Source organism: Penicillium argentinense, assembly GCF_028826775.1.
Source record: "Penicillium argentinense strain IBT 30761 chromosome Unknown utg000001l_segment0_segment0, whole genome shotgun sequence".
Taxonomy (NCBI): domain Eukaryota; kingdom Fungi; phylum Ascomycota; class Eurotiomycetes; order Eurotiales; family Aspergillaceae; genus Penicillium; species Penicillium argentinense.
In genome coordinates this window covers 1,965,510-1,984,934 of record NW_026622660.1, presented here as the reverse complement: position 1 = coordinate 1,984,934, position 19,425 = coordinate 1,965,510, and the positions used below count along the sequence as shown (strand labels likewise).

The 19,425-nt window shown below is 54.0% G+C and overlaps 6 protein-coding genes across 6 annotated transcripts; 2 read left to right on the top strand and 4 right to left on the bottom strand.

The window, feature by feature from the left end:
• Positions 1-1,041: 1,041 nt before the first annotated feature.
• N7532_000677 (SKN1/KRE6 family beta-glucan synthesis-associated protein) lies at positions 1,042-3,359 on the bottom strand (the record flags this gene model as incomplete). The annotated part of the gene is made up of 6 exons (XM_056613181.1): positions 1,042-1,096; positions 1,152-1,629; positions 1,687-2,206; positions 2,261-2,362; positions 2,416-2,593; positions 2,716-3,359. The coding sequence occupies 6 exons, from the start codon at positions 3,357-3,359 to the stop codon at positions 1,042-1,044; spliced, it is 1,977 nt and encodes a 658-aa protein (XP_056480405.1).
• Positions 3,360-4,699: 1,340 nt separating this feature from the next.
• Positions 4,700-5,390, bottom strand: N7532_000676 (uncharacterized protein; the record flags this gene model as incomplete). The annotated part of the gene is made up of 2 exons (XM_056613180.1): positions 4,700-4,998; positions 5,150-5,390. The coding sequence occupies 2 exons, from the start codon at positions 5,388-5,390 to the stop codon at positions 4,700-4,702; spliced, it is 540 nt and encodes a 179-aa protein (XP_056480404.1).
• A 675-nt stretch (positions 5,391-6,065) lies between these two features.
• Positions 6,066-8,093, bottom strand: rpL3 (60S ribosomal uL3 domain-containing protein; the record flags this gene model as incomplete). The annotated part of the gene is made up of 6 exons (XM_056613179.1): positions 6,066-6,321; positions 6,378-7,208; positions 7,295-7,351; positions 7,432-7,463; positions 7,536-7,681; positions 8,087-8,093. 6 exons carry the CDS (start codon positions 8,091-8,093, stop codon positions 6,066-6,068), a joined length of 1,329 nt encoding a protein of 442 aa, XP_056480403.1.
• Positions 8,094-8,202: 109 nt separating this feature from the next.
• Positions 8,203-11,016, bottom strand: cyc8 (putative transcriptional corepressor Cyc8; the record flags this gene model as incomplete). The annotated part of the gene is made up of 4 exons (XM_056613178.1): positions 8,203-10,071; positions 10,134-10,226; positions 10,289-10,468; positions 10,543-11,016. The coding sequence occupies 4 exons, from the start codon at positions 11,014-11,016 to the stop codon at positions 8,203-8,205; spliced, it is 2,616 nt and encodes an 871-aa protein (XP_056480402.1).
• Positions 11,017-11,280: 264 nt separating this feature from the next.
• On the top strand, positions 11,281-11,769 carry N7532_000673 (uncharacterized protein; the record flags this gene model as incomplete). The annotated part of the gene is made up of 1 exon (XM_056613177.1): positions 11,281-11,769. The coding sequence occupies one exon, from the start codon at positions 11,281-11,283 to the stop codon at positions 11,767-11,769; it is 489 nt and encodes a 162-aa protein (XP_056480401.1).
• Positions 11,770-17,906: 6,137 nt separating this feature from the next.
• On the top strand, positions 17,907-18,852 carry N7532_000672 (uncharacterized protein; the record flags this gene model as incomplete). The annotated part of the gene is made up of 2 exons (XM_056613176.1): positions 17,907-18,287; positions 18,346-18,852. 2 exons carry the CDS (start codon positions 17,907-17,909, stop codon positions 18,850-18,852), a joined length of 888 nt encoding a protein of 295 aa, XP_056480400.1.
• Between the last annotated feature and the right edge of the window lie 573 nt (positions 18,853-19,425).

The window sequence follows — 19,425 nt, the reverse complement described above, 5'->3', positions numbered from 1 at the left end:
CTTTGTACCACAGCCTTCCTTCCTTCCTCGGTTGAAAATTGTAGCTCGACCTGATCCTGCACGATCGGCGAGCGCGTGATGCAATATTACGACCTGTTAATCAACTTTTAGGTACGCGCTCTTCCATGCACTCATTGTCCCTCTCATCCATATAAAGGCAAATCCGTCCGCGCCGAGCTCAATCACTTGCATGCAAGACATCAATAAGGCAAATAACGCACTCCCAAGTCTCTCAGGCGAGCTGTATGGTCTTTCTCAGAGCTTTATGATTGCATTAAGGCAACTGGTCTCCGTGTCATCCCAGGAAGTTTCGGATTACAAGGAAGAATCCGCCCCGCCGGAGGGCAACAAAGTGATCAAGCCTCATGATATTAATGATATATTTGGCAATCAAGAGTTGGACCTGCTCAAAAGCCAAGTTCTCATCTCGTCACATGGTCTTGATTTTTCCGAATGGGTATACCCATAAGCATATTTTTAATAGAGACACGAACATTTGGGCCTCGGCAGCGAAATTGGGATGTTAGATGACAATAAATACCTATCCTAGGTACTGTAGTGGGAAATCGCCCCACAGCCAATTAGCTGTGTAAGTTAAATGAGTTTACGCTTGCGTGAGTAGCAATTCAAATAATTCTTCTCTTCTTGACTACCCTCGCGTCTTTCTCAAATATCTCCTGCTGGCCCGAGAGAGACGTTCCTCTATTTCCTAGCTCGCAAATAGTATATGCATGGTGATACAATAGTGTTGTTTTCCCATCTCACTGTCAGCGCGCTAGTGCTTGTATAGTCCGTAAAAAAGACTATGCGACATGGTCACACTATACGGCAACACTAAGTATAAAAAGATCTGTTGAGGCGCATCAGAATGTTATTTGACTATTTACACAGTTCCAACAATGGGGGTTACGCGATCGAGGGGAGGCTTAATAGAGAAGGGGAAAGTTTAAAATATAATATCAGGTATCGAATAGATAGGAATGCCTAACCCCCAACGCCAGAACAAAATGCCGCTAAAACGACGCAGGAACAAATACACCCTTATTGACAACCATGCATGTAGCTGTTCTTTGGCCAGTGGTACCCGGCGTCCTCCCTGTAATTTCAGCGTTAGTGGTGGTTTGGACAAAGCTCCGAAAGAAATAACGTACCAAGTGGTAACATTCGGATTGGCATACGCCTTCGGATGGTCACGAATATAGGTCGTAGTCTCGTAACCAGGCGGGTCACAGGTGATGCTCTCCTCATCCGGATCCTGGTAGATCCGGATGTGGTCGATGCGCAGCCAAGCAGGCATATACTGGCGGATGGAGTGGTTTTGCGGCGCAAAGTTATCCGCCATACCCAGGTTCATGACGATGGACATGGGCTCAAGAGGAATCATGCGTTGACCGATGTTGCCGTTGGGCCCGATGGCACGGCCGTCCAGAGTCCAGGTTTTGCCGTCACCGACGAACCAAGTCACGTTTCCTGTTGCACCTGGAGTGTATTCGAAAGCGAAGATCTGGTACTCGGTTCCGTTGTACCAGCGGGAATTGAGGTTGGTGAGTCCAGACATGGCCTGTTGGTAGATGCCTCCGCGGTAGGAGTTGATTTGAGTGATGCGAGGATCGTAGACGGCAGCATAGTCTGTTGATGTCAAGGTTAATTGGGATGAACGAAGGAGTGGAAGGGGAAGATGCTCACCGTAGTCTGGCATGTACCAGATATCGAAGGGAGCGGTTTGCAGACTCTGAGAGGCACTACCAATAAAGGGTCCATCACCGTTCAGTGCTTCAGTGCTTCCTTCAATCACATCAATCTCGGGGGCACTTCGGGCGATGCCAGGAGAAGGGTGGTCGGAATCAGGGCAAGTGCAACCGGGCAACCGCATGCCGGGCAGAAAGCTGATACCGTCTGGAGAACTTTGGTTCGGGGTGATTCCAGCATCGCAGCCATTATGGTAGCTATACGGCCACAGGCCGTCAGTGGTAGCAGCATGACCGGGACGGGCGAGATTTCCCATTGCCCAGAAACCAGGCCAGAAACCTTGGATATGTCCGTCACCGGGCAATGAAAGACTAGCCTCCAGGCGACCACCCTTGAAGCAGAGTTTGTTCCAGCTTTGAATCATGCCCGAGCGGAAGGAGAGATCATGGTTTTTGAAATTGTCGAATCGGAGTTCGAGAACACCTTCATTTGTAGTGACGGCATCGGGATCGTACCACTGAGGAAAATATTAGACAATGCAATGTTAAAGAGACTGTTCGACTTTGCTCACCTCTTTATCCATTGTCACGCCATACCACAGATCTACCGCTTGGAAGAAGGGGTCGTCTTCGTCGTAAAATGTGCGTCCAGGCATATTGAACTCATCAGAAAACTTGCGAATGTTAGCTATATTTCCTCTTCGAAGATCCCGAGATAGAAACTCACCACAAGCTTCCAATCCTTGCCATCTGAGTTTTTCTTCCACATCGCGTCCGCCGGGGTATCAGGATCGATCAACCCTCTCCGAATATTACCTAGCAGAGGACGCGGTCCGACATCGAGACAGGTATTGTCGCCCGGACGGCAGACAGGCGTTTTGTGGAGCAAGCCCTCGACCCATGTGCTATTGTCTGTTAGCCTCATGATTCCCAAGCCATTGGAGAAGAATCCTTACATGATGGGATATCCAATGAAGAGCACCAAGATACCCAGTGTCAACGCAGCTAATCCGCCCACATTTAACACACCACGTCGATTGCATATATCGCAGTCACGTTCTTTGTCGGCCGGGTCCGGATTGTGCAGATAGTCGTCTTTCTCCACGTCTTCAGGGAAAGAAGAAGACCATCTGTAGGCATGATGTTGAACTTCTCAGAGACGGTCTGGGTGTTCACATCATATTCATCACTCCCGGCACGAGACGAAGGTGCCCGCGAATCTTCAAAGGGGTCCATGTGGAAACGACTCTCCCGACTCATCGAGCTCACACTCGACCGTGCCTGGGACCAGCGGTCCGGTGAGCCAGATCGATCGCCATCATCACGAGGAGTAGGCCGCAGCTTCGGAGGCAACAAAAACTCTGCTGATTCTGGTGCAAAGGACGTGCCATACGGTGACATCCCATGAACACCAACCCCAAGCGAAGCAGGCACCTCAGGTCCAGCCGGTGTCAAGGGACGAGCGGTAGCCCGGGAATTTGATCGTGATTCGAGACGGGATCCCGGACGTGATGACATTCGTGATTCAGCTCGGGATTCCGCTCTGGAATCTGCCCGCGAGTCAACACGGGAATCCGCCTGCGATTCCGGACGCGTATCGATTGGTACATAGCCCTCATTTGTCTCGATGAAAGGATCCTGGCGACCCGAGTTGAGTCGAATGTGAGGCATTTCGAGTCTCGGGGGATGGAGCCCTGGTCCGACATCTGATCCAGACAGCTCGTTCGAAGGTCGAAGCGAAGAGACCGATACTCTCGTCAGTCTTCGGCCCCAGCACTATTCAGTTCCCGTCAATCCACGTCGAGAGATCCCTGTCATCCAAGTTCTAATTGTCGATATCTCGAATCGGTCAAGAGTCTTCCCTTCCTTGTTCCTGGTGTCTAATTTCTTCCGATCTCCGATTGAGGCACTGTCGCTGAGTGCTCTAGATCCGAAGGAGTGGACAGGACCACTTGGATAACATCCAATGTCCCTAGGCGAGGCAGCTGAACAGGCGTAAAAGCACAGGTGGAAGAGAAGGAAACGAAGCCCGGGAAAGAAAAGAAGAGCCTAGATTGGCTTCGAGGGATCGTTGTTTGGGTGCACGAGGGGAGCGGAATGACAGAGGGTCGAAGGGGGCAATTGTGGTATGTGTATACCTCGCTGACCACCAGGACCTCTCTGCAATTGTATTGCTGTATACTCTCCGATGTAACAATTCAACAGATGAATCAAATCGTGGATTCTTTTTGCATATTCTCATAAACACCCTTAGCTCAATTGACGGTCGGGATACTGTGTGTTGATTTTGCATCTGCACCGCTTGAAGCCTCTTGCCTGCAGGGCCCGGTAGGGAGAGAACATTCCCGTTGCCCTCCCCATGGCAGCGAGGAATGGGCCGGCATGAATGCTAGCCAAGAATCTCGAGATCAGCATATTAAGCCCGGTGAATCCCTTCCGGCCAATGGCAGCCGCGTTTGTTGGCGTGTCCTGATGTCCAGCGCTGGTGATGGCGGGTGAGTGATTAAGGGCGAGCTGCCGCGGGGAGACAGCCCTTGGGCGGCCGAGGGTCAACTCAGACACCTCCACCCTCACCCATCCCGATCTATACACAAATGAATACATTTAACCATTCTCAATAAAACTCGCGATACTTTCTCGATTCGCATCTCGTATGCACTTAGTCGTCTGCAAGACTTCGTGTATGTACTAGTCCAAAAAGAAAGACGGCCATTCCCGAACACGCGTCGACTCTTCAAGCCATTTCCAGCCAAGAATGTCAGGGTGCCCAAACAAGAAGCTGTCAGGCTGTCCTCAACTAATCATTCGTTCACTCGTCTGGCTGTGCATTCCTGCTCGAGCCAGCGAGACAATTTTAGAGTATGCCGTATGCCACGCGGGCTTCTTTGGCCAGGAACTCCGGGTTTCCTATGTAATAGAACACGCAATTGGAGATAATTCAGGTATCATTGTCGATCCAGGTCAGCGGCGCTGTAAATAACACTTGAAGCAATAGTTCTTCCATCCAACCCTCAAATGCTTATGTTGTCAAACCTAGGTCTCGACCGACTTGGCCCGCAGTCCGACAATACGGCCCCCGGGACATCCAAGGCGAGCAACCAATACTCGATCTTCGTGCCGCTCAGCTCCACTCTGTACACTTTCACTTCCACGGCAGACTGGTCGGCATTCTCATCACGCTCAACGGCTGCGGAGCGCACGGCATGCAGCACCGAGGAATATTGGTTCTTGGGGTCAAATGACGACGGGGAGAGGGTCGAGATGGCCTGCGAAAGGTCTGTGTTCGGCGAGATGAGGCTAGACAGTTGGTCTAGATACCGAAGGTACAAGGTCAGTAAATCCATAGCTGGAAACAAGTGCAAGCGCACGCCATCAAGGGACGTCAACTACCCTCGTAGGGTGTTTCACCCCTCGGGGGCTAGGAAAGCGCAGAGAAATGTAGGGTGCAAGTAAAGCCGTACCTGGGCTGGGCCAAATGCCCTGCTTCGCGTCATTCCAGATCAGCGCAACGGGCTCAAACGGCTCGTCCGTTTCGGAAATGTAGTAGTAATCGACCGACTGGAGGGGCTTCGGGATCTGGGTTGTAGCGTCCACGGTCTCCGTCCGCGCGGTGTCGGTCCCTTGCGCCGGCGCGTTGCGACCGGCATCCACGTCAGCGTTGGCCTTGTTCAGAAAAGCCATGTAGGAGTCGTCTGAAGCCATGGTGAGAGTTGTCGTTAAGACGGGCGAGACGTGGGATGGAGAGGTGGGGGAGCAAGTGTTGGTTTGGTGGCTAAGTATTTCTCTTCTGGTGGGGATGATGGTGACGGCAGTAAATCGTTGATAAGATGGAAGGGTTCGGAAAGTGCGATTTGATGGCAGAGATGAAAGCGAGGAAAGCGAAGAGCGGGCGTGACGAGCTCGTGTTCCTTGAAGCGGTTGGGCAGTCGATGAGAAAAGTGAGATGACGCAATGGATCCTGGTCGGCGGCCGCATCTTGTCACTCCTTCGGTGTAGCCTCAGGCTCAAACGGGGAACATAAATGGGCAAAATAGTAGGCGTAGCTGGAAAGTGCAGGGCGAAAGAATTTGCAGAAAGATAGTGCAAGACCAGATTCCAGAGGCTGGAAAACGTCGGACAAATAAAGTGGTTTTTAAAGCTACCGGCGGTCGTGTCATCCACAACACTACTAGCCAAATATGCCGGCAACGACCATACATGCAAGCTCCCACCATATAAAAGAAATAATAATATCGTAAACTACACCATGCTCGTTCAGCAATTGGAGATATTACGTTCAACTACAATGTGGAAACCGTTTTAAAAAAGGTATTGTCCGCTTTTTTTTATTGAACAAGAAAATACGTTGCACTCCGACAGCCAAAAAAATGAAAAACCTTAAACGGTCTGGATAAGGTCCTTCTTGAGGGTACCCATGAAGGACTTCTTCTCCTCGGCGGTCTGGAAAGCACCGTGACCGAACTTGGAGGAGGTATCGATCCACTTAAGCTCGACCTTCTCGGTGGCGCGGCGGTTGGTCTGGGGGTACAGGGTCTTGCGCAGGGTCATGACGCGCTTCTTGACACCGGGAACGGAGCCCTTGAGCAGGATGAAGTCGTTCTTGACCTCACCGTAGTGAACGAAGCCACCAAGACTGGAGAAATGTTAGCAATCCGAAACCATTATATGTGAATAAGAGGTTGAACATACGGAGTGATCTGCTTCTTGGAGATATCGAACTCGGTGGAGGCGTTGCCCTCGTCGGAGCCCTTGCCGATGCGGAAGACCTTGTGGTTGCAGGAGGTACGGTGGTGGTAACCCATCTGACCAGCACGGGCAACAGTCCACTGGACGTGGTTAGGGTGCCAAGCACCAATACAAGCGACCTTACGCAGACCCTTGTGAGTCTTGCGGGGAAGCTTGGTGGTACCCCAGCGGGAGGTGACACCCTGGAAACCGTGACCCTTGGTGACGGCGATGACGTCGATCATCTCATCCTTCTCGAAGATGGAGTCGATGTCGATGGTCTTCTCAAACAGGTTGCGGGAGAAGTCGACCTTGTCGGCGATGGAGCCACCGTTGACCTGGATCTCCATAAGGTGGGCCTTCTTCTGCTTGATGGGGGTCTGGCGGATCTGGGTGTGGGCGAGGACACGGACGACAGTGCAGTACTTCTTGATGCGCTCGAGCTCGCGGGTGACGCCGGCACCGGAGTTGTCGGCGTGCTGCTTGGCGTACTTGGTGAAGGCCTTCTTCTTGGACTTGTACCAGTTCTTGTAGAAGCGACGCTTGACCTCGTCGCTCAGGTGCTCAGCCCAGACGGTGGTGAGCGAGCGGAGACCGCGGGGAGTCTCGATGTAGCCAACGACACCAACGGCAACGAGAGGAGGGGTCTCGATGACGGTAGCGGCCTCGACAATCTCCTTCTTGTGCATCTTGGCACCGGGACGGTCAAGGTCACGGACGACGGTAGTCATACCGGCCTTGTAGCCCATGGAGGCAGTAAGGTGGACGGGCTTCTTGGGGTCATCCTTGGGGAAGCTGTCGAAAAGGCGAAATATCAGTATAAGTCGTTCTGCGCAAAATTTTTCGAGATCCTCGATAATTATCCCAGAGAGAATACTAACCTCTTGACCTTACCACGGTGGCGGGCCGCGCGCTTGCGGGGAGGTAGGCCAGGGAGCCTGTTGAATAAAGAATCAGTAAAACCGCACACTGGTGATGTCGAATTTTTGGATGCGAGAAGAATGTTGGGATCACGAACCGTGACGAGGCGCTTCGTACTTCCGGTGACTCCTGGAAAGAGAAGAGATGTCAGCAATTGACTCGAATAAGGCGCTTGATTGTTGTGGTATGGGGTCGACTCACATCTTGACCCTGTGTTGTCGTTAGTCGTCGAGGTGGTGAGAGTGACGATCGAGGAAGCCGGAAGGTGTATTTTGCACCGCTTGACGAGAGTGTGGGCTGACCTAAGCGAGTGAGTTTCCCGTTTGGGATAAGCGACCAGTGTGGCCCTGTCACGTGATGCGACTAGAGTTTTTGTGAGCTCGGTGGATTCAGGTCTGGTCACGTGGACTTGGGCACACTTTCCCCATGAACTTTATTCAGAGTACGAGCACTGTTGCGAGTTGGCAGCGGAGCCCTCCCCTCAGATAGTTATTCTAGTTTCTCGGACAAGAAAACGGTGACTATGATGACTTTCTCAAGAAACTACTGGATTCATAGAAGGAGCTCGAAATTGAAAATGGCTGAATTGGCTATCAAAATAAAGATGCCGAAGCATCAAAAGATTCACAGGGAAATAGACGGAGGAAATTCATAACAGTAAGGTAACAGCGGAGAGAACGAATACAGCCTGATCGCAATCCAGTGCTCGGGTGGCCTGGAGTCGATCAACGTAAACTAGCACACAATCATACCGTACATCACAGGGTGGAAAATGGGAGAGGGATTTGAAGGGGGTTAAAAAGGACATAGAGGAGAATGAGAATAGATGTTATGTGTATTGTCGAGAGATAATTTATCTTCAGACTTTTTATGCCGACGGATCAGCCTTCGAGGGAGTTCCCGGGCGGCCGTTGCTGGCGCCATTCGCACCATTCTCGCCGCTGGGGCTACCCTTAGCAGCTGCGACAGCCTTCTTGTCCTCGTCACCATCATCATCGTAGTCCTCATCGACGTCCATCTTCCGAGCAGGGGGTTCGTGCGATACGGGAGCCTCAGGGCGAGGAGGCTCTTCCTTGACGGGAGTGTTGGCCGAAGGAGGGCCCGAAGGAGGTCCGTTAGATGCCGGAGCTGAGGCTTCAGCCATAGGAGGCAAACTAGGTCCACCAGCAGCGTGAGGCGGCATGTTCTGGATAGACGGCAAGGTAGGAGGGTGGTGAGCAGCCTCCGAGGGATGGTAATTTTCGTTGGCGCGACGAGCATCCTCCCGGCGAGCCTCGGAAGAGTTACGCCGCTGCATTTCGCTGGGGGAAGGAAGATGCGCAGGCGGACTGGGGCGGCGGCTGTTCTGATCATCCAGGCGGGCCCGATTTTCGTCGCTAGCAAGCTTCTTGACAGGACCAGCGTCGCCCTCCCACTCACGGCCACGCTTCATAGCAGAAGCCGGGCGATCTTCACCGCGGTTAAGGGCTGCTGCCTCGGCAGCGGCCGCAGCGGAGGCGGGTGCAGGAGCGCCCGAAGCAATGCCAGTTGAGTTAGGGCCTGGAGGAGGTGGAGCAGTCGGGCCATGGTGATACTGCTGGTGAGGGTAGGTCGAACCGGGAGAAGAGGGTCGTTCATCCCGAATGGGGCGGATCTCGGTTGGGGGAGTGAATGGTCGGTGGTAGGGAGGAGGTCCAGCAGCAGCCACGGGAGGAGGGCCACCGTTAGGACCAGGAGGGGGAGCGGGAGCCCCAGCAGGCGCAGGGGGCAAGGGAGCACGTGCAGCAGAACCAAATCCACCGCTAGGCGCCCGCTCATGGCTAGGGGGCGGCGGCGGAGCAGTGGCCAGCTGGGGAAGGGTGTGCGTCGGAGGGTAGGTAGCGGGAGCGCCCATCTTGGGTGAGCGCGGCGGACCGCGAGCAGGATCAGGGAAGCCTCGGCCGGGCTCTTGTCGGGGACTGGCCTGAGGAGGAGCGCCGGGAGCCCGAACGACATCACGCTGGTCAACGCCATTAGCCGGGGGGGGAGCCGGGGCTTGCGTCTGCAGCTCGTTGATGCCACGGTTCCAGTCGGCGATCTGTCGGGGAGGCGCAGGCGCTTGGGCGGGAGGTCCAACGGGAGCCGGAGCACCCCACTGGGGAGCGGGAGGCGCACCGACACCGGGAGCCTGGTAGGCCTGGGGGTGAACATCCTGCGGCTGAGGCGCGGGAGCGTTGGCTGGCTGAGCATTGCCAGTCTGCAGCTGGCTCTGGAGCAATTGCAGGCGAGCCTTGATGTGGACATTGGTCGGGTCCAGGTCGGCAGCACGTCCGTAGGCATCGAGAGCGTCGGCGATCTGGTTATTGCAAGATTCGTAGAGAGTACCCAGGTCGTACCAGACCTCCGAGATGTAAGGGTTCAAGCGGATGGCACGAGAGTAAGCATCCAACGCATCACGGTACTGGTTGATCTGGTAGTAGAGGACACCGATCGAGCACCAGAAAGTAGGGTTACGTCCGTCACGGTAGACGGCTTGCTGGTATGCTTCATAGGCCTTGGGGTACTTGGCCTGCGACATGTAGCATCGACCGAGAAGGTACCAACTCTGGGCGTCGTTGTTATCGGCGCTGACCGACTTCTCGAGGAACTCAATTGCCTTCTCCTGGCTTGAGAAGCTACCGCTCTGCTGGTGGTAGAGCCATCCCAGTTGTTGGAGAACCTTGGCGTGGTTCGGGTCACGCTCCAGGACCCGGCGGTAAGCGTTCTGAGCAGCGTCGAACTAGAAACGAAACAAGTCAGTATTTTTCCCTCCACATTCAAGTCGAAGGACAACCAACTTACATCCTTCTGCTGCTCGTGGACGTGGCCGATCTGGAACCAGATATCTTCCTCGGTGAGAGGTCTAGGCGGGTCGTTGACAATGTATTTGAAGCACTGGACCGCGAGTCAGTAATTGATACTTCGCGCGCATGCGCAATCCAAGGGGCGCCACATACCTCTAGACTCTGGTTGAACTTTTGCTGCTGCTTGTATATGATTCCCAGACGGAAGTAAATCTCGTTTGCTTTCTCGAATTCGGGAGCCATGCGCATGACTTGCGAAAAGGCCTCTTCGGCATGGTCGAGAGATCCATATCGATCGTAGAGGATACCAATTCCGTACCAGAGTTTAGGCTCCTAAGGGAATTTGAGTTAGCTTTTTCCGTTGCGACGAGGAGACCCAGGAGAAGGGGGAAAGAACAAACTCTCACCTTCGGGTCTCGCAAGTGGTAAAGAGCCTGCTGGTAGGAGGTATACGCCTCTTGCAGGTTATCCATCATCAAGTGGCAGTGTCCGAGACTACCCCAGGTTTCGCCACTAGTCGGATCCAGCTTCAGAATGTTCTGAAGATACTCAATGGCCTTGGGAAACTGCTCCTTGGTGCGAAGAATACACGAGATGGAGTTCATGGCGAGAATCGACCATTGGTTATGGCGCAAAGCCTGCTCGTACGCCGTCATAGCGCCGTCGAGGTCTCCCATTAGTTCCGTCAAGTTACCAATTGAGTGCCAGACAGTCTCGTTGAGCTGGGCTATCTTCTGTGCCGTGTTCATGGGCGCGTTCTTCTGAGCTTGCACCGGCATGGGGGGCATGTGGCCGTTCACCTGCGCATGGGCGGCCATGTGCGCAGCAGCGGCGTGATGGGGAGCAACGCCCGCGGTGGGTGATGGTTGGGTGTGAGACATGGTGGAAAAACACGGTTCCTCAAGGCACCTTCTTGTTGTTGCGATTCAGAGTTGAATCGAGCTTGCGACACGATGATGCAATGTCCCGGGTCCGGCGGTGACGAGATGAAGCGCGAATTGGCGGCGCCGACAGAAGGGAGATAATTTGAAAGTCGCAAGGTAAAAGGCGAAGGGAGAGGTATTGCGATTTTGTCACACCCGATCGCCCCTGATGAAGAAAGGTCGATCGGGGACGGGTGAGTGGATGTGAGGCCTCACCCGGTGATGGAATCGGAGGGGGTGGGCGGGAAAGGAGCGCGCGTGGAGAAAAGCTGGAGAAAGCTTTCCACGGGCAAAGAGGAAGAAGAGGGGGAAGAAAGAGAAAGGAGAAATGAGCGGTCGGTGGAAAAGCAACCGCGTCCGAAAAGGGGAAGAGAAGAGAGAGGGGATATCACGGAAGACGATGAAGATGAAGCCCAAAGGAAGGAGGGAAGAGAGTCGAGGGGCTGGCAGGAAAGGTGTGAAATTTGCCAAGCGGCACTAGTGGTTGCGCAGCTCAGCAGCCGTCACCACCGCGCAGAAAAAGCTGACGGCCAGGAGCGGACTAGCGCGGTGGGGCCGATCTGGAGGCGGTTATTTTGGGGCTTAACGGTGTGGATACGGGGTGATGACCGTGGCCACGGCACGCCAAACGAACACACCTGGGCCGATGGTCGGTATGAGGCCGTGCTGCTGTCCGGAATCCACGCGCGCCGTGCCTTCTGGCTCCCCTGAGGATTTTGCGCGGTGGCGGCATTCCCCAGGAATCTTCACGATCATTACGAACCCCCGGTTGGGCCGAGTGGCGCCCGGGTGGGTCCTCGGGGTGGGCTCCCCCGTGGTCGCTGGTGCTAAGGTACGTTAGTGCGACTCTGTTCTCCGTGCCACTCCGACTTTAGCCTACTCCGGCCAAGGGCCTAAGCTAAGACCCGGCATGTTGGACCGTGCGGCCAGATCCCTGTCGGTTCTGGAGTTACTTTCTGGTAGGCCCCCAATTCTTCCGGCCCCAAACTCGGAATCGTGCAGCCCGCAGCTGTCGAGTGACCCTAGGCAAAAAGGAGGATCTATGCATTGCCTTGCAGTTCCCCATCTGCCGATAGTCCCCTCGTTGTGTGTTGTCCATCACCTGCGACACTTCCGCTTTTTTGATTGATCCTCTGGATGGTATTAGTTTGTCTCAAGTTATTTTCGTCTTATTTTGTTTCTCAAATTTCCCCCCGAGCCCTTCTCTTTGACTCTACAATTCTCCGCTGCAGGGTTCCTGTTCCCTGACTTGCATTCCGCGATGGCCTCCAGCCGCTAGCGCATTTCGCCCCTTCCGTCATTGTTTCCCCCAGTCGCTTAACCCCCTCGGGCCTAGTCCCCCTCCACAGTCCAGAATTCAATTTTCTTATTTCTTTTTTTCTGATTTTCATTTTTTTTTTTTTTCTATGCTTTTGCCGGTACTGGGCGTTTTCGGATTTTGGATTTCTTTTTCGGCTCCTCAGCCACACCGCGCCACAGGACGATCTTGATACCCAGAAAGCCGGTGGAGCCCAAATGTGACAATGCACACGCGCCCCCTTTTTTTAGCAGTCCACCGAAGCCCACCCATCCAACCGTCCACGGTGGATTGTGCCATGTTCCCCCCCCCCTCCACTTGTCGCTCGATCCTTGTTTTCTTACCCACCCACACCCCTACCGCATCCAGCAGAAATCTTTGATCAGCCCCATGGCGTCATGAGGAACTGCTGTGGATTGGCGGCTCCACAAGGAATGGACACGCATCCTTTCATCCCCTTCCCATCGAACCACTGTCAAAGGGACCTGACTAGCCGAGCCGCCGCTGTTGCGTCGCAGTCCATAGGCCCGTTGTGAAACACCTCAGGGAAGGCTGCCCATCGCCGTCCGCCAATGGCCTCGGCCCACCCCCCATGAACCGAGTCGTGTTCTGGCGTACGGAGATCTGGCCCTGGGTTACACAGCCGCTGGGAATGGGAACGGATTTGAACGTGTCGCGTTTGGGAGACATGGGACTGAAACCTCGCCGGCACGAGTCAAAAATCCGTCACATCCCCCTTTTTTCCGGAGACGATGAGATGTCCACTAGTGTGCATATACCTAGGATGCATCTTAATATCATACCTTTTTTCGGATGTGATGATGTTAGGCGCCGTTCTGCCCATCCACCAGGTCTGTGTGGGAACGATCTGATCCCCCATCGCATGCCCCGATGCGTCAGGGCATTTCTCGGGACATGTGCCTGCCCTATGCTCCACCTGGACAGGACATCAGCCGCGCGCATAGTTAAAGAGCCCACTGTGGAGTCTTTCCGGCTCCGAATCAGTACCTAAAGGCCGACCAGCCGTAGAACTGGTAGTTATTCGCACGGAGGAAAAAGGGGGAGATAGAGAACGGGTCTTTGCACGATGCTGCGAAAATAGGGGTGGCACCGTGCAACCCGTCAAACTCAAGACCAGGTCGAGCTACCCAGGCGTACCGAGTACCCTCGCCCTCGAGCTGTCGCAAGACTCTTGCGATTGAGGTCCATTCGCGGGCTGGGCGGATGGACACGCGCGGAGCCTCGAGTCATGGTTCCTTGTTTCTTAAGAGCCATCAAATGTAGATTTGTTTAGGTACAATCTGGCAGCTACTCTACAATGTGATGAATAGAGATATCAAAATGCCTTGCAAGTCGCGATCCTTCGATGGTTGCACCTTCCAGGGTCGATCAAGACCGATATTGCAGACCGGCCTGGTCGGGACTGTTAATGTACGACCCGCACCGAGCAAAGAGGAATATACTAGGAAAGATCCCGAACCGTGAACATTTGATCAACAGGCAGAAATCGGAAGAAATCGATCCCTGTTCCTCCACCTTGGCTATCAGATAAATCACCGAATGCGGCCCTCCACGCGATCGACAGCCCAACCAACGCGACCGGGGAGAAAAAAAAAAAAAAAAAAAGGCCGGGGACCGAATAACCAATCTCAGGTACCGCCATGCGAAATCCAGATCGAGACCATGCACCCTCAGATCCAACTAGAATTGCTCGGCAACACCAATCTGCGACCGGGCAGAAGACCGGAGGGGACGAAGCTCCGCCATGGATTACCCCAGATCACCACCACAACCCCAGCCCCTTCCTGTGCCCCAGCGACATGGCAGATAAAAAGCACCTGGCTAGCCTGACTGGGCGACTTTACAATCGCTCTCGACACAGACTCGCGATCAGCCAGTGGCGGCGGACACGCTGCAGCCACAAACGAGGTCGGAGCGAGGACTCGGGAGATGCGGTTTAATGGAGTGTCACAGCAACAGGCAATGCGATGGCTGTGGCCCTTGCTGCTTGCCCACAGCTGGCAATGCTTGTCTCTCTTTGCTTCATTCCTCTGCAGCCGGGCGGGGCCAGCGAAAAATAAAAATAAAAATAAAAAAATAAAAATAATATCATTTTCGTGTCTCAGCTGGGCAGCGATGCTGGCGCGGTGCCTCGTTCTTTGGCATTCGCAGGTTTGGTTCGCCTATGCGCAACATTGCCTCGGGACTATGCGAACGGCTGGAGGTGGCTATTTTTGCCTAGTGCTTAGTGTTGGCATCATCTGTGATATCCATTGGCCTCGTTCTTGTCTCCTAAAAACACACTAACGTGTGGCTTCGTCTAATCAAGTAGTGCCGGGTAACTATCACTGGATATATATATATTCGGGATTTGTTGCGGCTGAGGGTTCCTCCCGACGGCAAAATGGCGGGCGATATGAGATAAACTTGTCGGTGAGTAGACAGGTCGCATTCTTTGAAATACCACCCAATAGGAAAATGCAGTGTGAGTGCTTTAACTCGCCCAGTGGCAATTCGCCCATATCAGGAATGATATCGTGGCTGTCAGGATCGTATCCCAAATTTTTGGCGGCGCGGCGCGGCAGAAAGAACGGGCATCACACCCTCATGATGTCCCCTCATCCGCCCTTCAAGGCTGAGATAAGCATGCACTGAATCATGTCGACGCAGGGTACAGTTGCGAATAGTCCCAACCTACTCAAGATCCAAAGATCGACACAGTCTGCTCCTCAGACCGGCAATGCGCCTTCCCGAGATTGACGCCATGTTGCTTTTTCCTGAGTAACCGCAGCTCCCACACGACACCAGCACCGCTAGTCAGCCCTAGTCCAAGGCTCTGAGAGTGTCTCCACAAACGCACACTGCCGTACATTAGGAATGTCTGACAGGAAGCAGGGGGGAACCCGCCCCGGTGCTCTCATGTGTGCTCGGTTCTCGGCGCCCTACAGGAGATCCCTCCCTTGCAGCACGCAGCGGATCGGCCTGATGGGTCGCCCCCAGATCATATTTGGGATGGCCGCTGCATGGATGCGGCAGGGCTATTGATTCCGGGAGTTTCTTACGTCCATGCAACACTATGAAAGTTTCATTGCTATTGAGTTGTTTGGGTGGGGCGTGCGAGAAGGTTGTGTTTTGATCGACTCTGGATTCTACCTGCTTATCTTCAAACTTGAAGACGTTGATTCTGCAAAGCATGCACCTACGTCAAGTTACTCTTTGAGAGTCGTCGAGAAGTACCTTCATAAAGGTGAAGGTACGCTTTTTGCAAACAAAGAGAGGGCTGTGCTGATGGCAACTTGAATTACATCGGTGAGGACAGCATTCATTAACCCCTGGAGGTATTCCTGGGACTATTCCGGGGCGTAAGCACATTGTGAAAGCGTAGAAGTACTCTACCTTGAGGGTACTGTATGGAGAGACGATGTTTAGGGGGATTTTCCCATAGCTGTCATTTGGGAAAATGACCAAAATTCCATCACTATAGTACTACATTATGTATTATGGTAGGTGGATCGATATTGTGAAGGTATCGGTTTCGGAGAAGCGGCCCCCAGTCCACACGGAGAAAGACAGGCACTTCAACTCCAGGAATGATCTCGAGATTTCCTGCCGTGGCCAGTGCGAGCCTCCACAATGAAACTTGCAAAAGCGGATCTGTGGCCATCCGATTGGCAGCGCGGACCATCCCGCGCTCGACACGGACATTCCCATCTCGACATATGAAGACTTACATGCTATCTTTGCGCACGACCCAATGTCCCTCACCCACCTCCAGCACAGGCGTGAGGAAGATGTGCAGCCATGGCGGAACGATATGCACGACCACGGGAATTAATCTGGGAAGATGTGATGGATCGACAGCCATCCAGCTTATTTTGGCGTGATGACAACTCAGCGATCGGCTGGGGATGATCATATGTAGTGCTTTTGGGGGTCAACAAACGCCTCAAAGTGACAATGAATATCAGTGTGAGATCGTCCCTCCTGCAATCTAAGTGGGCCGCCCGGGGGTTTCTTTTCGAACCTGCCCTGTCCTGAGTCGAGTGAGAACTGCCAGTGGGCAGTTTCAAGTTCAGGGTCTGCTTTTCAGGGTCCAAGAAGCGCGGCCCCAGAGCACCGCAAAGCCCAGGCCGGGCCACGCAACCCCCCTCCTGACCCGACCGCCCAGCCAAGCGCGCCTCACGAGAGTGCTGCAACATGGAGCTGCCGAGACCAGCGCGTCGTGGACCGCCAAGAGATGAGCGCTCTCGACAAGACAAAGACGAGCATCGGCGGCTGCCTTCAGAGCCGCCCATTCGTCCTGGTCGGGAGTCATCCGACCTGGCGGAATGAGAACGCGAGGGCCAAGACGACAGCCTGTCAGGGCCTCGTCGGAGGCAAAGTAGAGAGACTCTTCGACGCTTGTCAATACACCGTATCCGACTGGTGTATTGGTCGTACATGCCCGGCTGGGTAGGTACTGGCGTGCGGCCTGGCGATCCCCCCAGGGGATGTGCAGCATGAAGCTGTGTGCCCGGGAAACCAAGTGCAAGCCATTCAGGAAGTTACCTAATAAATATTGGACGCACACAGAAACGTGCACCAGATATGACAACTTTTTTTACCCAGCCCTCACCCCTCTCTTTTGCTCAAAAATTGTTGCCAATATCTCGGCGCCTGGGCAGGCTCGGCACGGGTACACCGAGGTTCTCACCGGCACAAGGAAGGTTCATACCTTGCGGGAGAAACTCTGGCAAACGCCTACGAGAGTTGAAGATGATATCTTTTAGCTCGATTTTCCTCTTCATGGCGTCTCCATTTTGCATCGTCTAGGTAGCAGCCTGCCTAAACTAGACACTAAAATCTGCACAAATCACGTGCGTCATAACAATACCGGATGCCAAGCGGACCCACTGGCCGAAACTGGGCCAATCATCGCCGCGTTAGGGCAGTCGTCATCCATGATGCGCCTTGGCAGCTTGGCAATTGGTAAATCATCGTAAACCGCAGCGTCGGACAGGCCTTGTCCAACCTACCTTCACCACAGTTGGAGGTCCATCAAAGCGGACGGCGCGATGAATGCCGCTGCGAGTGCCCATCTGGGAGGAAATGGCTTCGGGTTTCCCACTTCGCGCGGCGTCCGTAGACAGCGTCGAACCTCGAAAAAGATGCCAAGGGCTCGGCACCTGGGCGCCTTGGCAAGAAAGCCTGCAAACAGCTGGTATCCTCCTCCGCTGCCATGGCTTTCCCTGGCCCTTCCGCCGTGTCTCCGTCTTATAAGACTGCGTCTCCGCCCGGGCTCTTTCCCTCACCGTTTCGAAGGTGGGAAAAGTGGCCTCGTTTTCCGCCCCTCCAGCCTTGTCCCCGTACCTTCCCTCCCCCCTGATGCCCTCGGAGCCCTTGGCCAGGGAAATCATGCGCCGTGAGCCCTATAGTCCATAAGTCGCCCTCTGTGCGCCTTGTACGACCTTCGGCTACTCGAGTTGCTCTTCAACCGCGCTTGGGCTCGCCATGCGGCCTCCGGAGATGTCATATAGTCCTGCCTACCGCCAGGGTCAGGACCCCCCTCGGCATGACAACCAATTCGACCCGTGTTTCTCGTCCAAGTCGATCGCCAGAACAGTCCGAGCACAAGAATACAGGCACAGCGCCTGTCCGCCCCTCCTCGGAGTGGACGACATACGACACGAGTCCCCGCTCCTCCAGCCGGCGGGGATCCCACGCATACTCCCCGGAGCCCTCGCGGCGGGGGTCTCGAACGGACGACGATCCGGCCGTGACCCGAGTCGTGCTGTCGAGCGGCGCCGGTCACAAGGAGGAACGCAGTCGCGGCAGCTGGGCAGACCAACCCTCATTGATGTCGGGCGAGCACTCGAGCTCTTCGCGCAACCACAAGCGCACTGTCCCGGACGATCATCTGGCCAATGACAGTCAGGATGCGCTGCTCATGCTGGTATGTCTCTTGTACAGTTTACTCTTATACATTATATACTCATATCCCACCCCTCTAGTTCCGACTATCTGTTCCTGTCCCAATATACTCCTTTGGAGCCTCTATTTATACCTGCTGTGCACTCCTCTTCGCCGTCCTAACATCACCTCTTCGCCTCTGCTCAGTATCATCCTATTTCCGCACCACCTCTTTCCCATCTCAAATCTGCGATCTCCTCTCGCCCGTCTTACACATCCACGAGCGTCTCGTGCACATGCGGCCTCCAATATCAGATCGGTCATCCTCAACCCAATGGATCCGATCTGAGGCAGATATCGAGAGTTCAGTGATGGACAACTCTGACCGACCATACTCAATCGGCATGTCCATCGCTGTCCTCGTACTCTCCCCATTCTTCAGCATCGCCATTCTGCTTCTGGCCTGGACCGCCGCCTTCTTCTGGATTTTCACCATGATGATGGGTAACCCGGACGGAACAGAGCGTAAAGACGATGGCCGTGCCGCCGTCATCGGCGTATGCAAGTGGTGGAGGACATGGTTGGGCAAAGCCCGGAAGTTATCGTGACCCGGCCGCCCATTCCTTCCCCCCTCCACCCCCACATGAATGTGATCTATTCCCCACACAGGAAGAATGATTACATCAGTCCGGGACACCTCAGAAGCAAGTCTCTTTTGCATTGCATAGATTCATCTCTGGAATCGAGAAAGAGACGTATGCAGAAACGACACGAACCTTCACCTCATCGACTTACTCCCTTCACCTGCCTATATTACCCCTTTATTGTCTCTTGAGACTTATGATTATACACATCCCTCGCATCGATGATGCACGGAGTTTGGACTTGGGAGCTTTGATGAATTTTATCTACGTGGCGTCTGGGAAACAGGCGCATTAATACTCACATCATCTTGTCGACCTCGCCTTGCCAACTGGACCGAGGCGGGTCTTTGTGCTTTCTTTCACTTTCCTGCAGATCATCCAGGAGCTGCAAGAATCTTATGTTTGGGATTTTGCGCACGTCTGTATTTGTATGTATGATGGTTTTTGATGTGAGAAAGAAGGGGGGGGGATGTATGTATGTCTGCGTCTTGAGCGCAAATTGATACCCGATTCATTGCTTTTTATCTCGCAAAATAT